Source organism: Carcharhinus amblyrhynchos, chromosome 18 (genome assembly GCF_965287045.1).
Source record: "Carcharhinus amblyrhynchos chromosome 18, sCarAmb.v2.hapA, whole genome shotgun sequence".
In the NCBI taxonomy this organism is placed as follows: domain Eukaryota; kingdom Metazoa; phylum Chordata; class Chondrichthyes; order Carcharhiniformes; family Carcharhinidae; genus Carcharhinus; species Carcharhinus amblyrhynchos.
This window is the reverse complement of record NC_137341.1, coordinates 13031478-13055903: the sequence shown is the minus strand read 5'-3', so window position 1 is coordinate 13055903 and position 24426 is coordinate 13031478. Positions and strand designations below refer to the sequence as shown.

At 40.9% G+C, this 24426-nt stretch overlaps 1 protein-coding gene across 2 annotated transcripts in view; it reads right to left on the bottom strand.

Moving 5' to 3' along the window:
• radil (Ras association and DIL domains) overlaps window positions 1-24426 on the bottom strand; it is a 132524-nt gene that overhangs the window by 64690 nt on the left and 43408 nt on the right. For both annotated transcript variants that reach the window (XM_080206394.1, XM_080206395.1), the window contains exons 3-6: window positions 19408-19712; window positions 16958-17647; window positions 13471-13508; window positions 10371-10528 (exon numbers count right to left, since the gene is read on the bottom strand). In XM_080206394.1, the coding sequence (XP_080062520.1) occupies window positions 10371-10528; window positions 13471-13508; window positions 16958-17647; window positions 19408-19712 (1191 nt within the window). The remainder of the gene's footprint in view (window positions 1-10370; window positions 10529-13470; window positions 13509-16957; window positions 17648-19407; window positions 19713-24426) is intronic.

Below are 24426 nucleotides of genomic sequence, written 5' to 3'. Positions count from 1 at the left end.
TAGCTCACAGCCTGTGCACCTCCATCAAAATTAGGACCTGGTCCTCAATAAGCTTTCAATTACCCTTTTACAACATAAGTTATACTCACCAGTGGTTCAGGCAGGTTCTCAAAGCCGCCCTCTGCACCCCCCACTCTATGAAACTTGCTGATGCCAGGAATGGCAATATGACACTGATTAGTAATGGAAAATCTAAGTGTATAACCGGGGAACAGAATGTTTTAAGATGGTTTAAATGGTCAAGGCTATCCTAGTACCTTTCCTGTTCATATTTTTAGTGTTAGAACAACTACAGGAGAAAAGGGAATTTGAATTTTTCCTCTATGTGTGAAGAACAGTCAGTTTGAAAACACGAGGGTATAAGATTGATAAACACCCAAGTTCAGAAAAAGACTCATTCCTGATAACAGACTAGTTGCCAAGACACCACATACCAAGTAAAAGTTAAATATTGACTTTCCGCTTACTGTATTACAAACAGTTTGTAGAACAATGCTGAGGCATCTCCCAAATAACTAGGGAAAACAGCTAAATCTGCGGCCTCAGCTAAACATACAACTAAGTACAATAGAATAGTACTGCAATGTAGTACAAGTCAAGGCATTCTCAGGATAGTGAAGGATCATGCAGCTGTTTGCATGACCTGGAGGCAGGAGCAACTCACTCCATGCTTTGGAAATATAAGATGTGTGGGTCTCTCAGGGGTCAGGCTGCTTTCAATCAGAAACTGATGAACATGCAGGCAGCCCAAAGTGAAAAGTGGGAATCAAGTTGTATTATTTGCCTTTCATCTTGTCATTTAACATAATAGTGTAGAGCATTATATAAGCTTGAGTACTGGAGTACTGTTTTTAGTCAAAGTTTTTTATGCAATTTACTCATCCATGAATGAGTGGAATTATTGTCACCTGACAAACAATCTTTGCCATGGTAACCATGGACAAAATTCACCAGTAAAACGTACATATTCAGGCGAATAGAACGGGCAAGATACAATAGGACAAGTTCTACCATCTGATTCTCATACCACTTCCTGATCTCTGCTAAATTATATGGCAAAACCTTGAAAGGAACATCTAACCACAACTCTTGGTGAGATTTTATGCTGGTCATCCACCTTACTTCTCGGATTAGATGATATAAGGCAGCAACAGATGATGCCAATTTCCATCAGAATGAACGAGGGGAAGGAGCTAAAATGAAGCAGCTCACTGGGTTTGACTGAAAGTGAAGCTGCAGCTGTTAATTCAATATTGAGAATCTTCAAATGTGTTACAGCTTATAACTCACTTCTAACTTTACTGCACTAATTGATTTTCAAAATCCATTTAATGTTGTTACAAGTGGTTTTGTTACAGTACTTGTGAAGACAGATGTGAGTGTCTCATAGAGACTGCAACTTACAACTGCAGATACGTATTGCTGTTTATTTTCATCCCATCCAATGTTGTGATCACAATTTAATAACTGCAGAAAGCACCCATTTGTGAGAAGAATCACACAAATGGAAATAAAACAATTATGTCCTCCACGATTTTTTCTCTTTCATTTCCATTACAATTCCAGTGCCCATATATAAAATGAACCGGTCGTTTGCTGTTTGTGGGCCCCGCAATTTATCAATTAGCTGCCGTGTTTGTCTATACAATAACATGGCCAAAATAAATTGGTTCAAGTGAGATACAAGTCAGGCCTCCAGGCTGCAAGTTTCTCAACTCTGACACCACCACCAGTTTCTGCTCACTAGCGCTGTGCATTTCTCTGAGATTATACACAATTCACCAGTGAAGTCTACAGTCAGGCTTATGACCGATCAAGAAACGTAGGCTTGTGCCTCTTTTTGCGATGTGACCAGAATTAAACAGTAACGTTTCTGCATGGTACATATAATTACATAATGGTTTATGAAGCAGCAATAAAATGAAGAGGTTTACATGACATCTTCCAGTTGGTACAACTTAATGACATTCCAGCTATTTACTTATAATTTCTACAAACTTTATTCTTCTGCCTTCAAAATATTCCTCTGTATGCAGGTCATTTCACAGAATCCTTACAGTATAGAAGGAGGCTATTTGGCCCATTGGGTCTGGACTGACCATAACCTCACCCAGACCCTAACCCCATAACCCTATGCATTTACTCTACCTAGTCCCCCTGACACTAAGGGCCAATTTAGCAAGGTCAATTCATTTAACCCACACATCTTTCGACTGTGGGAGGAAACCGGAGCACCCAGAGGAAACCCACGCAGACGGGGGAGATTGTCAAATTCCACACAGACAGTGGCCCAAGTTGGGAATTGGACCCAGTTCCTTGGTGCTGTGAGGCAGTAGTGCTAACCACGTGCCACCCTGAAAAACTTTGAAAAGTTTGGGTGATTTGATAAAATTCTAACTGTGAAAAAATCTGCTAATTATTAAAGTGTTAATGATAATTAATATTATTAATGTGTACATCATCAGGGAAAGTGATGCAATGTCACATGAACTCACTCTAACTCACACTATGCCGGGCCTCACTGCGAAGGAGAGCAAGTCAGTACGATGTTCCATGTGATCGGTGGCTGTGCAGGTGGTATCCTGACCAGGCAAGGATTTTAATAGAAACTAATCAAAGCACTTAATACACATTTCAATCTGAGAAAGAATGCTATTGCTGAACAGGCAAAATTTAACAAAGCGCAGGGTGGCACAGTGGTTAGCACTGCTGCCTCACAGTGCCAGGGACCTGTGTTCAATACTGGCCTTGGGTCACTGTCTGTGTGGAGTTTGCATGTTATCCCCATGTCTGCGTGGGTTTCTTCCAGTTGCTCCAGTTTCCTCCCACAGCCCAAAGATGTGCAGGATAGGTGGATTGGCCATGTTAAATTGTCCTTTAGTGTTTGGGGGATTTGTAGCATATTACAGGGATAGGGCCTGGATAGAATTGTTGTCGATGCACACTCAGTGGACCAAATGGCCTCTTTCTGCACTGCAAGGTTCTATGATTCATCCAATGCCAAGGGAAAAGGGCTTAGCATTCATAAACAACCTGTGATGACTTGCAGAAAACTGTTGGTATGGCATCCTGAAAAGTGAGCTGATCAGCGACAGATATATTGTGGGTATCTTGAACGATGCTTCATCTGACCACTTGCAGACAACTGATGATCTAATCTTCGCAAAGGCAATTCAACTGGGCAGACAAACTAAGATCAGGAAGCAAAACCAATCTGTGATTTGAGATGACAAGGGAATCCTATCTCAAAAGCAGCTCACTCAGTAGAGAATGTCAAAGTTACATACAGAGAAGATCTTGTAAAAAAAGGCAGGGGAGATGGGGAGAGAATCCATCAATAGCCCCAGCTAACTAATTGGTGTAGCAGTGAAAAATACTGGTGGGAACGCTGCCTTGCCAAATAAAGCAAGTGAATACTCAATAAATGGGAAGATATTGAGAGGGGTTGAGGAAGTGAGAGACCTTGCAGTGCATGTTCTTAGGTCCTTGAACAGCAAGAAAGCAAGTCCAGGCACAGTACTGATCTGACTTGGTGAAACAGCATGGTGTTATCCATGAATATGGAGGCAGGAACTGGTCTGTCCCGGCATGGTGATGAACAGTGCATCAAGAGCAGTGCAGCACTATCACAGAAAGTTGTTGCACTCAGTCAGAAGTCTCTGGCCATGACTGTCTTGTGTATGCCACTCATTAACAACTGGGTGTAAATTCCTGCTAGTATGACACAAGATTGCAAGACCTGACAGGATGCTGGCAGGCAGCTGTTTTAATCAGCATTCACAGGATGCAAACGGAATTTGCACCACATGCCAGCAGGAGGAGTGACCCGCTATTAACCTGTCACTGGGAGAATTGCAACAGGATTTTATATTGGCAGGTTTCTGACATTTTGGCTGCTGCCAGATTCACCTGCCACCAGAAAAGAATTCCATTCCAGGTTTTTAGATTTTGTTGTTTTACCTTGTTTTGAACTGCAAGACACATCTTTAACACCAAATTTTAATACTATAAGCTATTATTTAACTCAGCTTGCATGCACTGACCATATCGAGTAGGTTTAGCTTTTCATTTTTCTCAGTCACGCAATCTGCTTGTGTTAATAGGCTGCAATCTACTTACTGTAATTATGACAGATCCACCCAACAAAATGTAAATATTGCTGTTCTGGGGAGAAACAATTTAGGTCAGACGAACCTAATCTACAATTTCTCATCAGTAAACATTAATGGAAACAGTTACTCAATGGAATCATTGCCCTCATTCTAAACAATTGTTCTGTTTGGCTGGATACTATCAAAATCTACTGGATTTTACTGTACTCCCAATTTTAAACAGCATATAGAAAAGATGACTCTGAGTGAATGATACAAATGGTAAGATTCAATTTTATCTATAAAGTATTAAAAAATATTATAATGCATGCACTTTCTTCCTGCACCACCTGTCACATTTTAGCACACAATTCAGGCTGTTTTCAATCACCCATGGGGGTGAGTTTGGGTGCAGGCAGGCCCAGAAGATTGCATGTTTAGAAGGTTCCCATTTCAAGGACATGGTTACATTTTCAAAGGGAATGCAGGAAGGGAAATTAGAAACCTTATACACTTACAATTAATTGTTTATTGTGCTAATTGTAGAGTTAGGAACACGGAAGCAATAGTTGGCAATTTTCAGATGAGTAGCGTATGTAGTACACAGGATCTAGAAAATGTCTGCTGTTGAGAACAGCCATCCGTGTGAATGCTTCAAAAAAATGTGGAGCTGTCCAGAGAAGGCTGCCCAAGCTATTGCCCTCAGCCATTTGCTACGGCAATGGCAAGACCAGTCATTTGGGCTGGTTTTGGACTGCCATTTACCCTTTAACTTATCCCTCTGTGCCCACTCCCTTCTCCTGTCTATTCACAGCACCCCTAACTGGGCAAGAAACTCAATCCAGGGCTGCTGCTTTGAAAATTGCACCCATCACAGTCTCTGACATAGTATAGAGTCAGACCCAGAAACATTCCAGGTTCCCTATCCCGTGATGAAAATTCACCCCACTGTATCAACTTTATTCATTAAAAATATCTCATGTCCACATTTAAAATAGAAAACACCTGTATAAACTTGTCACTTGGATTGTGCAGTACGGCCAGTATATTCTCACAACTTTGAAAATGCTCTGAAAAGTTCCCTTTATCTTCCATTTATTCCCTCAGTTAAAAATATATATAAATTAGGCCACTGATCATGTTTAAATATATCCACTGAATACTCTGTCTCTTAACGGCTTAGAATCACAGAAATATAGGTGAGAATAGTAATTTAAAAAAGGGTAAGTCACAGGGGTTAGCATCTGAGAAATTAGTTTCTTGATCCAAATCCAGCTCCCACCTTCCCATTCCTGGATTTAATTTAAGCTGGAAGCTGGGCAGTGAGCCAACCCACTTCAAGGAGGCTACTTGTAATTTTAAATATGCTAATAAGGTTGCAAGTCACCTTGTCATTCTATATTTTTAATTAATTACTGTTTTCTATGCGTGAGGAAGCCCAGCAGATTCACTGAGGTGGGGAATTATAGATTCAGGAGATATCTTTACATCTGTCACCCTGGATCCAGATACTAGCAATTAGGAATTTCTGCAATTAGGTACAACACCACTAAACTTTATTCCTTGGTGGAGGAATCAATGATCAGCGGGGCATAGATTTAAAGTAAGGTTTAGAGAGGATGTGAGAAAAAGCTTTTTCACTCAAAAGGTGTTGGGAGTCTGGAACTCACTGCCTGAAAGGGTGGTGGAGGAGGCAGCGATCTTCATAACATTTAAGATGTTTACATGTGCACTTGTAATGCCAAAGCATTCAAGGCTATGGGCCAAGTGCTGGAAAATGGAACTAGAATAGTTAGGTGATTTATCTTTGATGGCGCAGGTGTGATGGGCTGAAGGGCTTTTTTCTGTACTGTATATCATTACGACTTTCCCGAGGGGACCTTGAATTGTACCCTCAGTCCCCTAGACTCTGACAGCCCACCACCACAAGGCTGTTGATCATGCTCCCCCAAAACAAATCTCCACCCTCCCACTACCCAACTCCCACAGTGGCTTTGATTACCCTCCCCAGGTCTGTGATTAACCCCACCTTGAGGCCTCTACCCTCCCTCCCTCTCCTGTCCAATCGGTCCTCTTCCTCCTGTTCCCCTGTGACCTAATTCCTCCTCCCTTCAACCTTCTTCTCTTTCCAAACATGTCTCTTCCCCCTCCCCCGATTGAGACTCTCCTCTGCCCCTCCCTATCAATGCCCCTTCTCTTCCCTTGATTGACCTCCCTCCTTCCTGAAAAACTCATATGTCCAAGAATCCTGAATTGCAGGTTCTCCTCGCACTTGATTGACCAACCTCCACCGTGCAGGTCAGTTAACGAAAGATTTCCCCCATAAAGCACAGGAAGCCTTTAGACCCATCGTGCTTATACAGGATCTTATTAGATTATCCACTTAATCATATGTTCCTGCTTTTCCACTGTCAAGCAAACATTTCTTTTTTAATTCCCTTTATTATTGAATTTGCTTCCATTGCCCTTCCAGGCAATACATTTATGATTGCAATTACTCATTGTATAAGTTTCTTCCCCTCATTCTTTTGTCAATTAATTATTTACTGATCCCTCTGCCATTGGTAACAATTTATTCTTACTTGTTTTTAACAGAAGAGCTTACCCTCTCTGAAAAGCCTGGACTAGGAGTGGGTTTTTTTTGGCCAAAGCTGTTATGCTGTGGGATAAATTTAAGTTTTCAGTTTAAGCATGTATATTGACCTAGTTTCCAGGATGCATCGATATCATTCATTCAGCTATACTCAAGTTTTGTTATTTAACTTCCAGCAGTTTTTGCTCAGAAGGATTCAAACTTATTCAAAAAAACCCCAAAAGGCAAACTAAATGAGCTGTAATGAGACAAAATTAATATTCTGTGTTATTTTATTAATCAGGCTGTGTGAAAGAAAAAATTGCAAACTTTTGTTTTGTATTATCAGAGCATCAGAGTTTAAAAATACAGAGAAAGAAAGAAACACAGAAACAAAAAAAGACATTTACGAGAGAAATAGCAACTTAAAAACAGAGAAAGACAATAATAGGCCATATTCTGTGCAACGCTGTAGGAAATTGATTTGTTACGTTAAAAACCCTTGTCTCCATATGTGCTTAAAGTTAACTATTGCCACTGTAAATGTCCATGTTTAGAACGGAAATTATTAAACGTGTCACATAACTACACCATTTACGCCATGGTAACACCACAAGGCCAACCCTGGCAGAAAGCTGAAATTACAGCATCATAAGAACATAAGAACATAAGAAATAGGAGCAGGAGTAGGCCATCTAGCCCTTCGAGCCTGCCCCGCCATTCAATAAGATCATGGCTGATCTGTCGTGGCTCAGTTCCACTTTCCCGCCCTCTCCCCATAACCCTTAATCCCTTCTCTTATCAAAAACCCATCAACCCGCTTCTTAAAAATATTTAGCGAGGCAGCCTCCACCACTTCAACGGGCAGAGAATTCCAGAGATTCACCACCCTTTGAGTGAAGAAGTTCCTCCTCAACTCCGTTCTAAACCGCCTCCCCTTTATCTTGAGGCTGTGCCCCCTAGTCCTACTGTCTTTTTTGAGCGGGAAGAGTCTCTCCACCTCTATCCTATCCATCCCATTCATCATGCATCACAAGTTTAATTCAGTTCCTTCAAAAGGAGTGCTACAAATGTTTCACATACCCACGGGGTGTCAAACCTCCTGATATTGCAGGAGATTTCAACACATGACCTCATGCCTCCAACCTTCCTGGCGCTGGCTACTTGACATATTAATCCTTGCGATAATGTCAATAATGGTGGCTATAATACCCATAATGCTCTATGTTTCAGCAAGCACTCCATCATTTGTTTTACCACATTCTGGTTGGTTGCTGAGTCCAGTCGGAGAAAAATGGGAAATGATGATTTTTCTCTTGGGTTGCTCAGAAGGCTTTATCACTGTACTTTCACATGTAACTGGATTTACTCTGGAATTATGGCAACAGAATGGCATAAGCCCTGACAAACATTTTCAGCGTTAGCAATCTGGGAAATACAATGGGTTGGTCTGAGGTATAACTTTTTGCTTTATGATAATCGCTGTTCCTAAATGCATATCCATGCTGCAAAAATCAAAAGCCAAGTTGCACAGATTACGAGCACTATCTAATTTGTAATATTTGAAGTCAATTTATGTAAAACCTGTAACTAATTTCTTCATTTAAATAATTACTATGCAATGTACCACATGTTCATGTGTATTGGCCCCATAGGCTTAGTCTTACTCAAGTGATCTGTTAAAATTATATATTTTTTAAACTCATTTCTGAAATTTGAGTGTCTTTTGCAAAGTCAGCATTTACTGCCCATCCTTAATTGCCCTTGAGAAAGTGATGGTGAGCTGTCTTCTTAAATGCTACAATCTATGTGGTATAGATACACCCAGGATGCTGTCAGGAAGGGAGTTCCAGGATTTTGACCCACTGACAGTAAAGGAACAGCAGTCCAAGTCAGGCTGGTTTGTCTGCTGCCCTTGACTTTCTCGGTGGTAGCGGTCGCAGGTTTGGAAAGTGCTGTTGAAGTAGTCTTGGCAAGTTGCTGCAGTGTGGATCATACGCATTGTTGCACTGATTGCTGGTGGTGGAGGGAGTGAATGTTTAAAGTGGCGGATGGAGTGAGCAAGCAGATTACTTGACCTGGTCTTTTTTAATGTTGTTGGAACTGTACTCATCTAAGTAAGTGGAGATCACTCCATTGCATTCCTGACTTGTGCTTTGCAGATGCTGGAAATGAGCAAATGAGTTACTCACCACAGAATTCCCAGCTTCTGACTTGCTCTTGTAGTCATAGTATTTATGTGGCTGGTCCAGTTAAGTTTCTGGTCAATGCTGATCACCAAGGTGCTGATGGGAATTCAGCAATGGTGAAGGGAATGTCAAAGGGAAATGGTCAGATTTATTCTTGTTGGAGTTGTTCATTGCCAGGCACTCCTGTGATATGAATGCTGCATGTCAAGAGTACCTATGAATAGCAAGCTTCCAAGTGTTGGACAGAGTGAATCAGAGCAAATGTGAAAGCTATTTTGTGCATGCTTTGTTCATCTTTGACCATATTTTTAGCCTCTTGCCTTAGTGTTTCCTTTAGCTCAGTATCCATTGTTGCCTGATTACACTCCTGTGAAGCAACTTGGAGCATATAAAAATGGTTAAAGTGCTATATAAATGAAAGTTGCTGTTATGTTACAGATACATGTTGCTTTTTAGTTTTACAAAATATTAAAAATGTTAACAAGCTCCAGTATGGAACAAAGTTTTCTTTGAACCCTTTGAGCTGATCCTGGGTTATTATGAGACACAATACATTACTGAGTTCACTGAATTATATCAAAGTTGACGAAACAAGACATTTTTTCAGACCTTGATAATAAAAGTGTAACCAAATGGTTGTGTGTCAGAATTCATAACATGTGCCAGGAATTTCCTCATGGCTCTTCTGTACCTTCACGATGCCATGGAAGCCGGAGGAAATTTCTGGAGATCACATGAACAATTAGGAGTTCAGAAAAATCGCATTGAGAAACATTACTGAAGACTAGTGTTACCTCTGACATTTTTTCCACTGAGTATAATTAATGTAGGTTTGTTTTGGATGAGGTGTAGAGTGTAAAGATGAACATACTAGATAGACCAGAGGCTTTTTTCTCTCATCACTGTTTACATAACCAAAAATCTGAATAGAAATTTCTATAATTAACATTAAAAACAGCATTTCAGTGCATCACAATTTTAAATGCGTGACGCTCTCCATCAAATTTCCTTCAAAGTGCTCCACCCATGAACAACATATGCCCAAGAATAAAAGGAATTTCTATCCTGATATTCGGGAAACATATCTGAAAGCACATGAAATTTGGTTGTTGTCTTTCTCGTTCTATCTTTGAATTTTGTCTGATTTACATTACAGCTGCATTAAGATGCCTACTTGCTAACAGCATGAAAATATTCAACCCAACCTTAAATAAAATGATAGATTTTATAAAATTTCAATCAAGATTCCAAAAGTATTTCCAAACAGTCTATTCCCATAAGAAAACATAGTTTAGCATCAATTAATGCATTACTTCAACCCATCTCTGTTGCAACCCATTTCTTCTGCCACATAATTCACTCAAAAATATATTTGATTTATTCACGATATTGGAATATTACACACACCACTTAGTGTGAAGTGCAGTGTGTAAACACTTAGCTTTCATATTGCATATCCTAGGCATTATTAATGTACCCTTGTGCTGAATTTCCAGTTTGTTAACTGCATAACTGTACCTCGTGCATCCAGATCCTCAATGCCCTGAATGTAGTCTGGAACTCTCTGCTGGATGAAGTAAAGCAGTTCAATGGAGTTGGACATCCAGAAGAAAATATGCTGGAGGTCAGGAACCAGGTCTGTAATGCTGAGTAGAGGTAGAGATGCTGGATCCTGGCTGGAGTTAGGAGGGAAGAGATTGTAGAAGGTATAAAAATAAAAATAGTTAATGAGGCATTTTGATCATTACTTATGTGAGACATATCAGGTGACAAAAGTGAAATAGAAATCAAATACAGAAATTACTTCCAACACAATATTGGAGCTTTACATGGGACTCTGACACTTGGTATTTTACAAAGAATAGTGCCTTCACCAGATCTCCAAGTGAATGAATGGTGCACTGCCTGAAAGGGTCGCCTAAGCAAATTCAACAAGAAATTCAATACATACTTGGAAAAATGTAGAAGTAGAACTAATAAAAACTTTTTTTAAATGTTGGAACAGCAGTGATGGGCTGAATGGCCTCCCTCTATGCCATATAATACTTTGAAATGAGAGCAATATCAAGCACGATACATCAGTAATAGGATGAATATTTGTAATTTACTATAGTATATACAAACTGAAATTGATGAATTTTTGTTAAAGTATTAAAGAAAATGGAACCAAGGCAGATAAATAGATCAGCTGAATGGCAGAATAGGCTCACGGAGCTAAGGGCCTTCTCCTGTCCCAAGTCACTTACACCCTTTTCTGGAAGCAAGGAGAGATAAGGCTCTGTTTCTCTTCCAGCAGCTAAAATTTAAGCACTACTTTCCAATCACAATGCCAAAGACAATGCATCCATGTCAAATGGATTCTCATTAATGTTCATACAGTAAACCCAAGTCCTAAGGTTTAGAAAGAGGAAACATTTTGCCTTCTCAAGATTTAAATGAGAATGCTTTGCAAAATCTAATTTGGAAAAGCACAGGAGTAAATCAGGCGTCAGCTCACTGCAACAACAGGATTAAATAATTCAAATCCGATCCACTGAGAGCTCGGGATGAATGTTTTTGAGGTTCGTGAAATACTTTGGATTTCTTGATGATCAACGTTTCGGCTTCAGGGAACCCAAACAACAGAATTAAAAACAAATCTTAAGATAGCGTCAGATAATTGAAAGTGAAGCTGTGTATAAAAGCTCACCCTGAATGAGATCCAAGCAGGTGCATTCCTAAACACATTAGAGTGCTCATTTTCTAGCTTTTGCTGCTTTTTAAATCATACAGTAATTTCACTTTACACCAGAATAAAAACAAAGCAAAGAAATATGAAGAGTAGGCCATTCTGTCCCTTGAGTCTGCTCTGCTATTCAATAAGACCAATAAGATCTACTATTTCAACTCCATCTTCTCACACCATCCTGATATTCCTTGATTCCGTAGTATTTAACAATGCCAATCTCTGACTTGAATATACTCAATGACTGAACACTCACAGCTCTCCGGAGTACAGAACTCTAAAGGTTCATGATCCTCCGATTCACGTCAAAATGGGCAATCCCTTATTCTGAGAAGTAGAACTTTGAAATATCACAGGAGACCTTTTGGAGAATTTTGTTTACTTAGTGCTGGCAATGCAATGAAACTGTAATTCTTGGAATCAGGAAAATAACCCTGGAGTAATCATAAAAAGTCTGACAACACCAGGTTTTAGTCCAACCTATTTATTTGATAATATACTCACAAGCTTTCGGGGTTAGCCCCTTCGTCAGGTGAATGGAGAGTTCTGGCCTCAGACAGAGCATATAAAGCACAGACAGTTTAGAGATTACTGATTAGAATGCGAATCTTTACACCTAACCTGCTGTTCAAGACCTGAAGTGGCTGATAATGTGAGTGGAAGGAGCACTGATCACAGGTTAAAGAGATGTGTATTGTCTCCAGACAGTACAGTAAGTGAGGTTTTGCAAACCCAGGCAAGTCACGGGGGTTGGCGAACACTTCAGTGGTCACGGGCATTCAGCCTCTGACCTTCGGGTAAGCGTTCTCCAAGGCGGCCTTCATGACACACGACAGCGCAGAGTCGCTGAACAGAGACTGATAGCCAAGTTCCACACACATGAGGACGGTCTCAACAGGGATCTTGGGTTCATGTTGCACTATCTGTAACCCCCGTGACTTGCCTGGGTTTGCAAAACCTCACTTACTGTACTGTCTGGAGACAATACACATCTCTTTAACTTGTGATCAGTGCTCCTTCCACTCACATTATCAGCCACTTCAGGTCTTGAACAGCAGGTTAGGTGTAAGGATTCGCATTCTAATCAGTAATCTCTAAACTGTCTGTGCTTTATATGCTCTGTCTGAGGCCAGAACTCTCCATTCACCTGACGAAGGGGCTAACCCTGAAAGCTTGTGAGTATATTATCAAATAAATAGGTTGGACTAAAACCTGGTGTTGTCAGACTTTTTACTGTGTTTACGCCAGTCCAACGCCGGCATACCCACATCGTAATCATAAAACCCAATTGGCAGATTTAATTCACTCACGGAGTTATACTGGGTTGTGCAAAATCTACACAGATAGAATATCTGAACAAGCAATAGAAATAAAAAGTCAATCAAAATAAAAAAAAACTACTGCCTAAAATGCATAGATTAATTCAGAAAATCAATGTAGTCAAAAAAAGTTTAAAAATATTGTAAACTTCAAGTAAAATGCTGGTGATGGTAAACTCTTTTTTGTATATATCTGTACAGCTTTTAACTTTAGCATTCTTATTTGGAATCCCTTGATTTCCTCTATGGGATTTAGCACATTGCCATTTTGAATTGCAAACATCTGGACTAATCTTCATGGTGGGGTAATAGCAATCACTCCTCCCCCCTTTATCACAACATCACTGGAATAAGAAGAATTCATCTCTTTAGAGATCAACCCTAGACTGCAGACCAATTACAATTATTTTTGAAGATGCCATCAAAATGCTTTATATTTATTTTGTCTTACGTGAAAGAAATTTAGTTGGGGTGGATTTACTAAGCACAACAACCTAGTGAAGGGATTAAAGAATCTGCAGAACCAAAACAAATTATTAGTGTTGTGTGTGTATGACAAATTTAAAGCTCTTACTGTTCAGACTGTTTTTCTGCCAACTCTCTGGTCTTGCCCTGTGGAAAAAAATACATCTGCTCTAAATAGGAACATGACAGTCTGAACATTGTGCAATCATCGGCAAACATCCCCCCTTCTGACTTATGAAGGAGGGAAGGTTATTGATGAAGCAGCTGAAGATGGTTGGGCCTCGAACACTACCCTGAGGCCCTTCTGCAGAGATGTCCTGGAGCTGAGATGACTGACCCTCCACAACCACAACCATCTTCCTACGTACCAGGTATGACTCCAACCAGCGTAGAGTTTGCCCCCTGATATCCATTGATTTCAGTTTTGCTAGGGCTCTTTGATGCCACACTCAGTCAAATGTCCTTGATGTCAAGGGTTGTCACTCTCACATCACCTCTGGAATTCAGTTCTATGTTTGAACCAAGGCCGTAATGAGGTGAGAAGCTTAGTGACCCTTGCAAAACCCAAACTGAGCATCACTGAGCAGATTATTGCTGAGTAAGTGCTGCTTGCTTGCACTGTTGATGACCCCTTCCATCACTTTACTGATGATCGAGACTAAATTGATTGGGTGGTAATTGGTCAGGTTGGATTTGCCCTGCGTTTTGTGTAGAGGACATGCCTGGGCCATTTTCTACATTGTGAGGGTGATGTTAGTGCTGTAGCTGTACTGGAAGAGCTTGGCTAGGGAAACGGCAAGTTCTGGAGCGCAAGTCTTCAGAATATTATCAGGGCCCATTGTTTTTGCAGTATCCAGTGCCTCCAACCGTTTCTTGTTATCACATGGAGTGAACTGAATTGGCTGGACTCTGGCATCGGAGATGCTGGGGACCATTGAAGGAAGCTGAGGTGGATCATATACTCAGCATTTCTGGCTGAAGGTTGCTGCAAATGCTTCAGCCTTATCTTTTGCACTGATGTGCTGGACTCCTCCATCACTGGGGAGGGGATATTTGTAGAGCCTCTTCCTCCAGTAAGTTGTTTAATTGTCCACCACCATTCACAACTGGATGTGGCAAGACTGTAGAGCTTAGATCTGATCCACTGCTTGTGGGATTGCTTAGCTCTGTCTATCACTATTGGAGCGGCAAGGTGGCACAGAGGTTAGCACCGCTGCCTCACAGCACCAAGGTCCTGGGTTCAATTCCCAGCTTGGGTCCCTGTCTATGCGGATTTTGTAAGTTATCACCATTCTGCACGGGTTGCCTCCAGATGCTCTGGTTTCTTCCCACAGTCCAAAAATGTGCTGGTGCGGTGGATTGGTCATAGAAAATTACCCCTTAGTGTATGGGAGACTACCTACGGTCAATGAATGGGGTTATGAGGATAGGGCCTGGGTGGGATTGGGGTGCAGACTCTATGGGCCGAACGGCCTCCTTCTGTACTGTAGGATTCTATGATATTTGCTGTTTATGCTGTTTGGCATGCAAGTAGTCCTGACTGGTAACTTCACCAGGTTCACACCTCATTTTTAGGCATGCTTGTTGCTGCTCCTGGAATGCTCTCCTGCACTCTCCATTGAAGCAGGGTTGATCCCCTGACCTGATGGTAATGGTCGAGTGGGGGATATACCAGAGGTTGCAAATTTGCTGAAGTACAGTTCCACTGCTGTTGATGGCTCACAGCGCGTCATGGACGCCCAGTCTTGAGTTGCTCAATTTGTTTGAAGTCTTTCATTTAGCCAAGTGACACTGCCATACTACAATGAAGATTGTTCTCAACGTGAAGGTGGAACTTTGCCTCCACAAGGACTGTGTGGTGGTCACTCTTACCAATACTGTTATGCACAGATGCATCTACAGCCGACAGATTGGTAAGGGGTGAGGTCAAGTAGCTGAGCCTGAAAGGAAATACCTCAATCTTTAGTCACAATGGCAGGTCTACTGCTGATGTTCAGTAATAATATGTTGGGCTGGATGGTCAATCAATAACTGTACTCTGACAACATCTCTTCCTTGGGCCTCCTTCACCTTTGTGTCTATTAGTATAAATGGTATAATTTAGCTACACATCTTTCCCATATTTCATTTCCATTAAGTTGATATTACCAAAGTTAAAACTCCCCTTTAGATACATCCACAAAGAGGGCTTGTAGTCCACACCAGTTTGCAACATCTACACAAACATAGTTAGCACCGAATGTTGGCTGTGGACTGCGAATGGCCTGGTCTGAAGACATTCCCCCCTCATACTGTGCATCTGCATGAAACAATCATCTCATACAAAATTACAGCAACAAGTCACTGTGCTTATGCTTAAACTATGAGTTTTTTTTTTATACTGAGTGTCGTCTACTGTCAGTTTGGGGTCATCCTCTAATATGTTACAGCCTTGAATTTGACCCTCAGAACTATCAATCTAACAGCTCTCATATCCATAAATCACACCTGGCTTATACATCATTATATGTTATTAATCTACATTGTTAAACCAGATAGCATGCCACATCAATGTGGTAATGGACTGCTACATAATCAGTACCTCCAACACTCTAGCGAGATGTTAAACCAAAGTCCCATTTATTTTTTCTATTGGATGTAAAAGATCCTGTGGCTTTATTCAAAAAGGAGTAGAGAAATCTCTAAGGCCAGCGATTAATATTCAGAACATTGCCAAAGAAAGTCTGTAAACTAATGTCTATTTATTAGTCACAAATAAGGCTTACATTGACACTGCAATGAAGTTACTGTGAAATTCCCCTAGTTGTCACAGTCTGGTGCCTGTTCGGGCCAATTCACCTAACCAGCCCGTCTTTCAGAATGTGGGAGGAAACCGGAGCCCCCAGAGGAAACCCACGCAGACATGAGAAGAACATGCAAACTCCACACAGACAGTGAGCCAAGCTGGGAATCGAACCCGGGTCCCTGGCACTGTGAGGCAGCAGTGCTACCCGGTGACTGATTAACTGGTTATCCTCTCCTTTGCTGTTGTAGCATCTTGCTGTTTGCAAATTGGCTGCCACATTTAGCTACATAATAATAATAATAATAATAATAATAATAATCGTGACCACACTTCAAATCAATTGGCTGTGAAATGTTCGAAACATATCACAAGAGCATTAAACAGCCAGATAAGTCTTTATATATTGGGTGATTGGGGAGGGCACAGATTCAAAATTCAGAAACTCAAAATAAATAACCTGTGCAAAACTTTGTTGAATACAAATATTTTAACAAATGCAATCCTCCTTTTGAAGATGGGTATGACTAGAGAGTAAAAATCATTAAACTCCAAACAACAATTAAGAGCGCCGAGACCTAGAAGCTCCAGAATTCTCTTCCCAAACCTCTCCACCTCTCCCCTCAGTCTCCTTTTTAAAGAATTGTCTTAAGACCCTAAGACTCTTTGTCTGAGCTTTTAGCCAACAATTCCAAAATCTCATTTGAGAATGCCTTGGGATGTTTAACTATGTTAACAGCTTTACAAAAATGCAAGTTGTTAAGTTTATGTTCCGGCATCTAATAACTTAAGTATTAGGAAACAGGGTACTAACCAACGATATAGCTTGTATCCTGTTCACAATCTTCAGAAGGAGCTTCATAAAATCACCTGACTTGAAGGTAGTAGCTGAGTGCTGGACACACAGACACAGCAGACAAGCTGGTGTCAGTTTGTGGTCATCTCCACTGGGTTCGATAAGGGTCAAGATTTTATTGACTAGCACATCTTCAAAGGCCCTTTCATATTCGAGTTGCAACTTCTTTTTCTGAACGCTGTTACCCCTGTTTGCAGAAGGGTTGGGATTTTTGTGCTTGATTGCTGAACTATTCTTAATAACAGAGCCACACATTCTACAGACGGGAACTTTCCGGCTACTCATGTGCTCAGGCAAGTGGTGCAAATGCTTCAGCATAGAAAACGTGTGGGCTGGCAGCTTTTTGGCACCCGACGGATCTTTGAAGAGAAAAAGATAATGCTGTCCAAAGCCCACTAGGTCACCGTGTCTGAGTTCTGCTGGCCCTTCTGTTGGTATGCAGTTTAGTGAAATGCAGGCATTTGGGGATGGCTCCAATATAGTCTGTTCCTCAACGCAGCGACTATATTTATTTGACCGCTTAATCCTTTTGATTTTGCAGTGCAGAGAAAGGATGTCGGGTGATGACAAACATATATTGGGCTTTGCCGAGGCCGTTTCTTGTCCAACGATTTGCTTCTCATAATCCAGAGGGTACACCAAACAATCCTGTAAAAACAAAACCCAGAGACTGAATGTCTCACATTCTCACTCATCAGTTCAAAAACAGAGTTCTAGCATTACACCCAAGACTACCAATGTAATTGCAGCAAAATGTCTTTTAAGGGGAACACCCTGAGGACCAGGGAAATCTTCCGTCTATCTTTCTAATCATTGGATCAAGCCAAATAGCCACATGGTGAGCAAAGCCCTTTATCTAATGTTCTATCAAGTAAATGATTTTAAGTACATCCTGATTGGGATCAGCATATGTCAAACTATAATTCCACTTGTTTTGTTTTTCCTGAAGAGAAACATTTTATCCGAAGTAAAGAATGAAGTATGAGGAATTTAAAACAGTAAACCCTTGCTATGCATTAGGATGTCAATGTAATTGTTTAATAATCTTGACTGATTTCTTCATTCTCCCAATTAGTGCCGCTATGGAAGCAGTGAAAACAGAAGGCCCTCTAATCACCTCAGAAACTCAAATACCATCAAGATACTATAAATATGCTTTTAGTCTATGAAGGGGTTTCCTGAAACATCATACCAAATGGACCTGCAAATATGTCACTATACATATGAACATAGAAAATAGGTGCAGGAGTGGGCCATCTGCCCTTCAAGCCTGCATCACCATTCAATATGATTATGGTTGATCATGCACTTCTCCTCTCCTGCTTTCTCTCCATACCTCTTGATCCCATTAACCACAAGGACCATGTCCAGTTCCCTCTTGAACATATCTAACAAACTAGTCCAAACAGCTTTTTGTGGTAGAAAATTCCACAGATTCACAACTCTCTGAGTGAAGAAGTTCTTTCTCATCTCAGTCCTGAATGGCTTACCCCTTATTCTTAGACTGTGACCCCTAATTCTGCACTTCCGTAATATCAGGAACATTCTTCCTACCTCTAGCCTGTCCAGTTCCATCAGGATTTTATACGTTTCTGAGATCCTTCTCATTCTTCTAAATTCCATATACATTGTTAACCTCTATGTGTGTTTAAAATTGTGTGTGTGTGTGTTTATGTAGTGGCTGAAATTCTCCAACCTCGTTCATGGCTGGGATTCTCCAGTGCCACCAGAAGTGAACTGAGTTTTGGACGGAGTGCCAAGTTTTCCGTTATTGCTCACAATGGATCCCGCCATGGACGAGACCGGCGAATCCCATCCAGCACATATTAAGGTCAGTTGGAACATTCAATCAAAACATATTGAAACCTCTATCATGATTTGTCCATGGGAAATCCAATTTTAGAAGTAACAACATTAACTCCAGTAATGTCTGTAGGGATTATGTAATTAGCATTTCCAGTGTTACGTGCTTGTCATTATTATCGTACTCTGTTTTGGCAATGAGACTTGGCATCCAACCATACAGTGAGGACACTGGATTTGAGATTATGCTGCATCAGAAAAATGATTTTGCAGTCTGTCTTTCAAGTTAGTGAACTAACAGGGATGGAATTCTTCTCTTAATTTCCATGAAAGGTAATACTGATCTTAATTTCTGAAACAAAATTTACATTCAACAGTCCGCATTGGCACCCAGCACAAAACCCATTTTTGCACTAACACCGATTCTCTGGGATATTGAAATTAGTGATTGGAGCTAACAGGCCCAGAGGATCCCCGCCTACCCCGAAACGTTTGTGGAAAAGTTCAGTGCACCCATAACTCTTCACTCATAACTGTATTCTTCCAGCCCATATATGAAAAAGTTCTAAAGGTGTATGGTACAGAAGTATGCTGGTTGCTCTTACATTCTGATGGTTGTATCCCTGAAGAAGCAGAAGGTGAGGGACCTCATGGATGCTACTTTCTTGGTTCACTTTATTGTTTGTGCCGCAAAACCTGTCCTTTCTGCAACGACTGATTCTCCTTCCAACCAGCCCAGGCAGCGTTGAATAAAGTCTCTTTTGTTCTTCCTCCTGATCTTCAGTGATATTGAGGCTCGTTTCACTGATGCTGCGTCGAAGAGGGGCTAATTTATATCTGTAGCCAGACATTGTTGAAATGTTGCCTTTTGCTCGGTTTCTCTGCAGTTTCCGTGCCTGTGCGTTTATATCTGAAAACAACAGAAATAAAGCACATTTAAATTGTATTGCATTCTGAGGGAAAGGGAATGCGAGAAGGGAGGAAGTACATAGTCATTAGAGCTATTAAAATTGCTGGATTTTTTTTCAAGATCAGAGGTTTTTCATTTAAAATATATACATGCTTTTCTCTGTTCTCACTTTTAGCACATAACGTCATCAATTTCAATCTGACTTGCTGAGTCGGAAATCCACATCAACTTCAATGGAGTGTAAAATTGGGTGAAATCATCACACTCAATCTCATCAAGAAAGGTTACCTTAAAATTGCTGCCTCCAGCACAGAGGTTGAGCAGAGAACATACATTGACGTGTTTGCTAACACATTTTAGGTAGGATTCTTTTACACTCTCTTCTCTCTCCCCTCTGTGAAGAAGCAGCAAATTTATACCTGACAAGGTGTACAGTGGTACAGAGAGAGATTGGCTGCGTTAATATCTGTTTTTTGGATGTGCAAATGTCATTGGAGCCCCAATGTTTCATTCATAGTGTACACACACAAGTGGGCTGAATTGCACAGGACACCATATTGATGCACATGTTCGTGCTGCCGTGACAATGGGAAATTGTGGCTGAATGCGACCTATCTATAACTTCACCAACTTAGCAAAAAGAAATTGAGCTGTTTAAAGAGGACCTGTTTTTCAAATACAAGAAAAGACACTGACCAAAAATGGCTGCCACGAGTCACCTCATGCCTGGTATTGTAATTTGACCACTTTTCTGGAAAGCTCCTATATGGATTGTAAGGCCAACCTGGCCTCACGTGTTGCATGGAATTTCACACCGGGGCGGGGGGGGGAGGAGGGGGGGAAGGAGAGGAGAGGTGGTGGTGGCGGTGTGGGGTTGGTGGTGGTGGTGGTGGTCAAAGCCCACTTTGAAAGGAGACCACTAGAAGGAAGGCATTAAACATGCAAAGTGCTGGGCTTCAGTCAACTGTAATTCTGACAAGACAATGGGGAACAGTTAGCTAGACAAGATATACACCAAATAGACACTCAAACTCCTGAGGAGGATGAAATCGTCCCATCTCCTATTCATTCCTAGAGCATGAAATGTTTCAGCAGTTTCTGAGACAAATTATCAATATGTGATTACTTGTTCTTCTACAATGACCATCATAGACATGCAAATCAAATCGCTTTGGAATATACTTCTACAGCAGGGTTTTTAAGAACTAGTTTTGCCAAACCTGAGTTAGAGAGAAAAGGTGTATGGAGGAGTCTGGAAAAGCTGTTAATGCAGCAGTCATTCATCTCTCTCTCTTAAGTTTCACAAAGCCCTATGTCTTAACAAACTAAAAATCATTCACAGAGATGGCATATTTCCAACGGAATGAACTTCAGGAGGAACTCATTTACAGAAAAGATGGCTGACGGATTAAAAGGAAAATTGTCTCTAGCAAGTTTAACATGGACTTCAATTCAACTCTAGGATTTTAAAGGAGGCAGATAATTTAAAATGGCCACAACGTCTAACAATCTAACTGCATTTTCTTTTAATGTTTATTTGGCCTCTAACTTTTCCTTGCTTCTGGTATCTGTGTGGGTGTAACATCACTTCTTTTATTATTTTTCTGTCAGATTTAGTGGTTAATAAACATGCTCTTTCTTTGACTCAAGAAAACCGTATTTAATTGGCTCATTATTACAAAGTAAATGTATCTGGAATTGGCAAACAAATTTAAAAACCTTTGTTGTGACCCACCAAGTAGTCTGATTAGAGGAGAACCAGCTCACTCTTCCCCATGTAGTCGTAATGTCTGCCAGAAATACAAAGAGCAGACAGAGCACGTCATCAATCAGGTGATGGTCTAGTGGTATTATCGCTAGACAATTAATCCAGAAACTCAGCTAATGTTCTGGGAACCTGGGTTCGAATCCTGCCATGGCAGATGGTGGAATTTGAATTCAATAAAAGATATCTGGAATTAAGAATCTACTGATGACCATGAAATCATTGTCAATTATTGGGATAAACCCATCTGGTTCACTAATGTCCTTCAGGAAAAGAAATCTGCCATTCTTACCTGGTCTGGCCTACATGTGACCACAGAGCCACAGCAATGTGATTAACTCAATTGCCCTCAGGCAATTAGGGTTGGGCAGTAAATGCTGGCCAGTCAGCGACACTTATGTCCAATGAATGAATAAAAAGGATGCAGCACTGATTTAATGCCAGTTTTGGGTCAACATCCTCTCTTAACTCACAAAGTTAAACATGTGTTCACCAGCATGAAGGAAACCCCATAGATGCTTTTTAAAGGGATCATCAACAGGTTAGTTGCTAATTGATTTATTCTGGTGATTCCACAAGTATTAGGTGTTGTCCATAGTTGTTTCAAGTTACAAAAGTTTCCAGGGAACGTGTGGCAGGTGCAGAAGGACTTCTTGCTAACTTCAAGGCTTCTGTACAAATCAGTTGCTCCCAGACGTAGGTGCACTCAGACATTTCTGCTGGAATACAGCATGATTAGAAGAATGAACAGAGGGCACACACAGCAGAGCAAACTGCTGCTGGGTGGTGGCGGGGAAAGGGTGAGGGAAAAAGAGCTCTTGAGCATGAGGTCATACTTGTCCAGCATGTTCAGGTATCAGAGACTCTATACTCAAACACAGCTAACTATATTTCATTTTGTCTTGCCAGAGACAAGTAAATGAAATGAATCTGTGGCTCCACTAGGTTTACAGGCTTTCACATGGTGCAGTGTGCCATTTGTCTGCATATACATCCTTTGTGGAAGCCACATGTCAACTCTTTCCAATAGCAGCACTAAAATGGACACCCCTCCCTCAATGTCCAGTTAATGTGTGACAATAGGACCACTGGCATGCTTAAGAACACTGCAGCACATCCAGATTTGTCATAGTCTGCTGTGTGTTGCACAACCTGACCATCATAAGGTGACAATCCTCATCAACAGCTCCACACTGAGCAGTTCACAAGCTGGGGAAGGAAGAAGAAGAAAAAAAGGAGGAAAAAAAGGGATGAGGCAGCCTATACTTAGGTTATTTCTGCCCACAATGTCCATGAAGGACTCATAATATAACATTATACCAGTAATCGCAATCCAATTCCCTTCACCAGCAATTCCTCACTTATTCTTCCTTCTTTCACTGATCAACATAGTGTCCGCTTGGCTGCAATACACAAATAAAAGCCACTCCAAAATAAACATTCCAAACCAAGTTTATAAAATGAAATCATGCTATGTTATAGACAGTTTGAGCCCCACCACTGACCACGCCCTCAGCAATGTCTGCTCCATGGGAGTTAGGACATGCAGGTGCATCAGACAATTCCAGTTAGATTCTGCTGCCTCTGGTTGTATGCCACCTTGTCCTGCAAGAGAGAGGGAAGTGTGTCAGAGTATCGCACAATCTGTTTGGCTGATGAAGCTGTTATGATTGAATAGCTGGCAACATGAAATGTGGTTGCGAGGCTTGCAGCAGTGCTCGTTTGTGACAGTGAGGTTAAGCATATGAATGTTAGATATGTGGCTGGATTCATAGGGATTGTTAGTAGGTGAGTGATGGGGGTGTGATGATTTGAGCCATAGTTGAGGTTACTGGTGCAACTTGTAGGATATGGCATTTCAAGATGCATCTACTGATTATGACCACTCATGCAGCCATTCAACTCATTGCCATAGTGCTTCCAGGTTCTTCGGGTATACACAAGTTTTCAACCTCCACAGCTGTCTGCTGCGACCATCTTTTGACTGTCCAACAAAACCTCCAAACCTTGGTACCTGCTTTCTCTCCTGTTGTGCCATTGCTCATTCTTTCCAAGGTCAGATTCTCTTCAACCGTGACTCGCAGCACCTGCTTCAGGCACAGTGCAGTTCCCTTTTAAGACATGCAGGCTAGCTTTAAATACTTCAGGTTAGCTTTAAGTGATGCTAAACATTCATGGTATTGGTGCCCAGTTGATGTATCCAGCCAGTGAACAGTTGACTGGACATGTAAATCATTCAAACGAGCAGGGGGCACAAAGTTAGTATGCCGCCTGCATTGCAATTAATGGGCGTAGGTTAATTGTGCATTGTGATCCCTGTGCCATTTCCAGGAGCTACTTATTCATTTAGCTCCTATAAATTCTGTACCTTTACTCACATTAGTGCATGACACAGTCCGCTGGATTTTGAATGATCTTTACCACCAATTGAATTTAACTTTTTAGCCACGCTGTTCCTCATTCTGATTATTAAGCTGTGATTAAAAAGGACCAGCTGAGTGTACAATACAGTCATATGTTTCACTAATTCCAAATGCTGAATAAATGTTACATTCTTTTAAGACATGGTTTAGAATTGATATGTCATAGATTTTAATTAACTGTAAATTACTGTACTACTCTGAACAACCTTGCTGTAATCATTTGGTATATATTCTTATTGTTTAATGAATATCCCAGTTTACTAACTCACTGGAGTCTGATCTCCAGCAGATCCAAACAATTCAATCCATATGAACCTAATTCGATATAATCTATTTTCCAAGAATGTAGAATACACAGACTGCAGTGGAATTACAAAAACGTAAAGATTATTGACAAAAATATTTCTGATACTTGCTTCACTGGTCCATTGAGAAATGAGGTTTGGCTCATTTCTGAGCATTCTAAGTGAGATTGTGCACTCAATTAAGCTCCACTTTATCTATAACCTCAATGCAGTACTGAGCA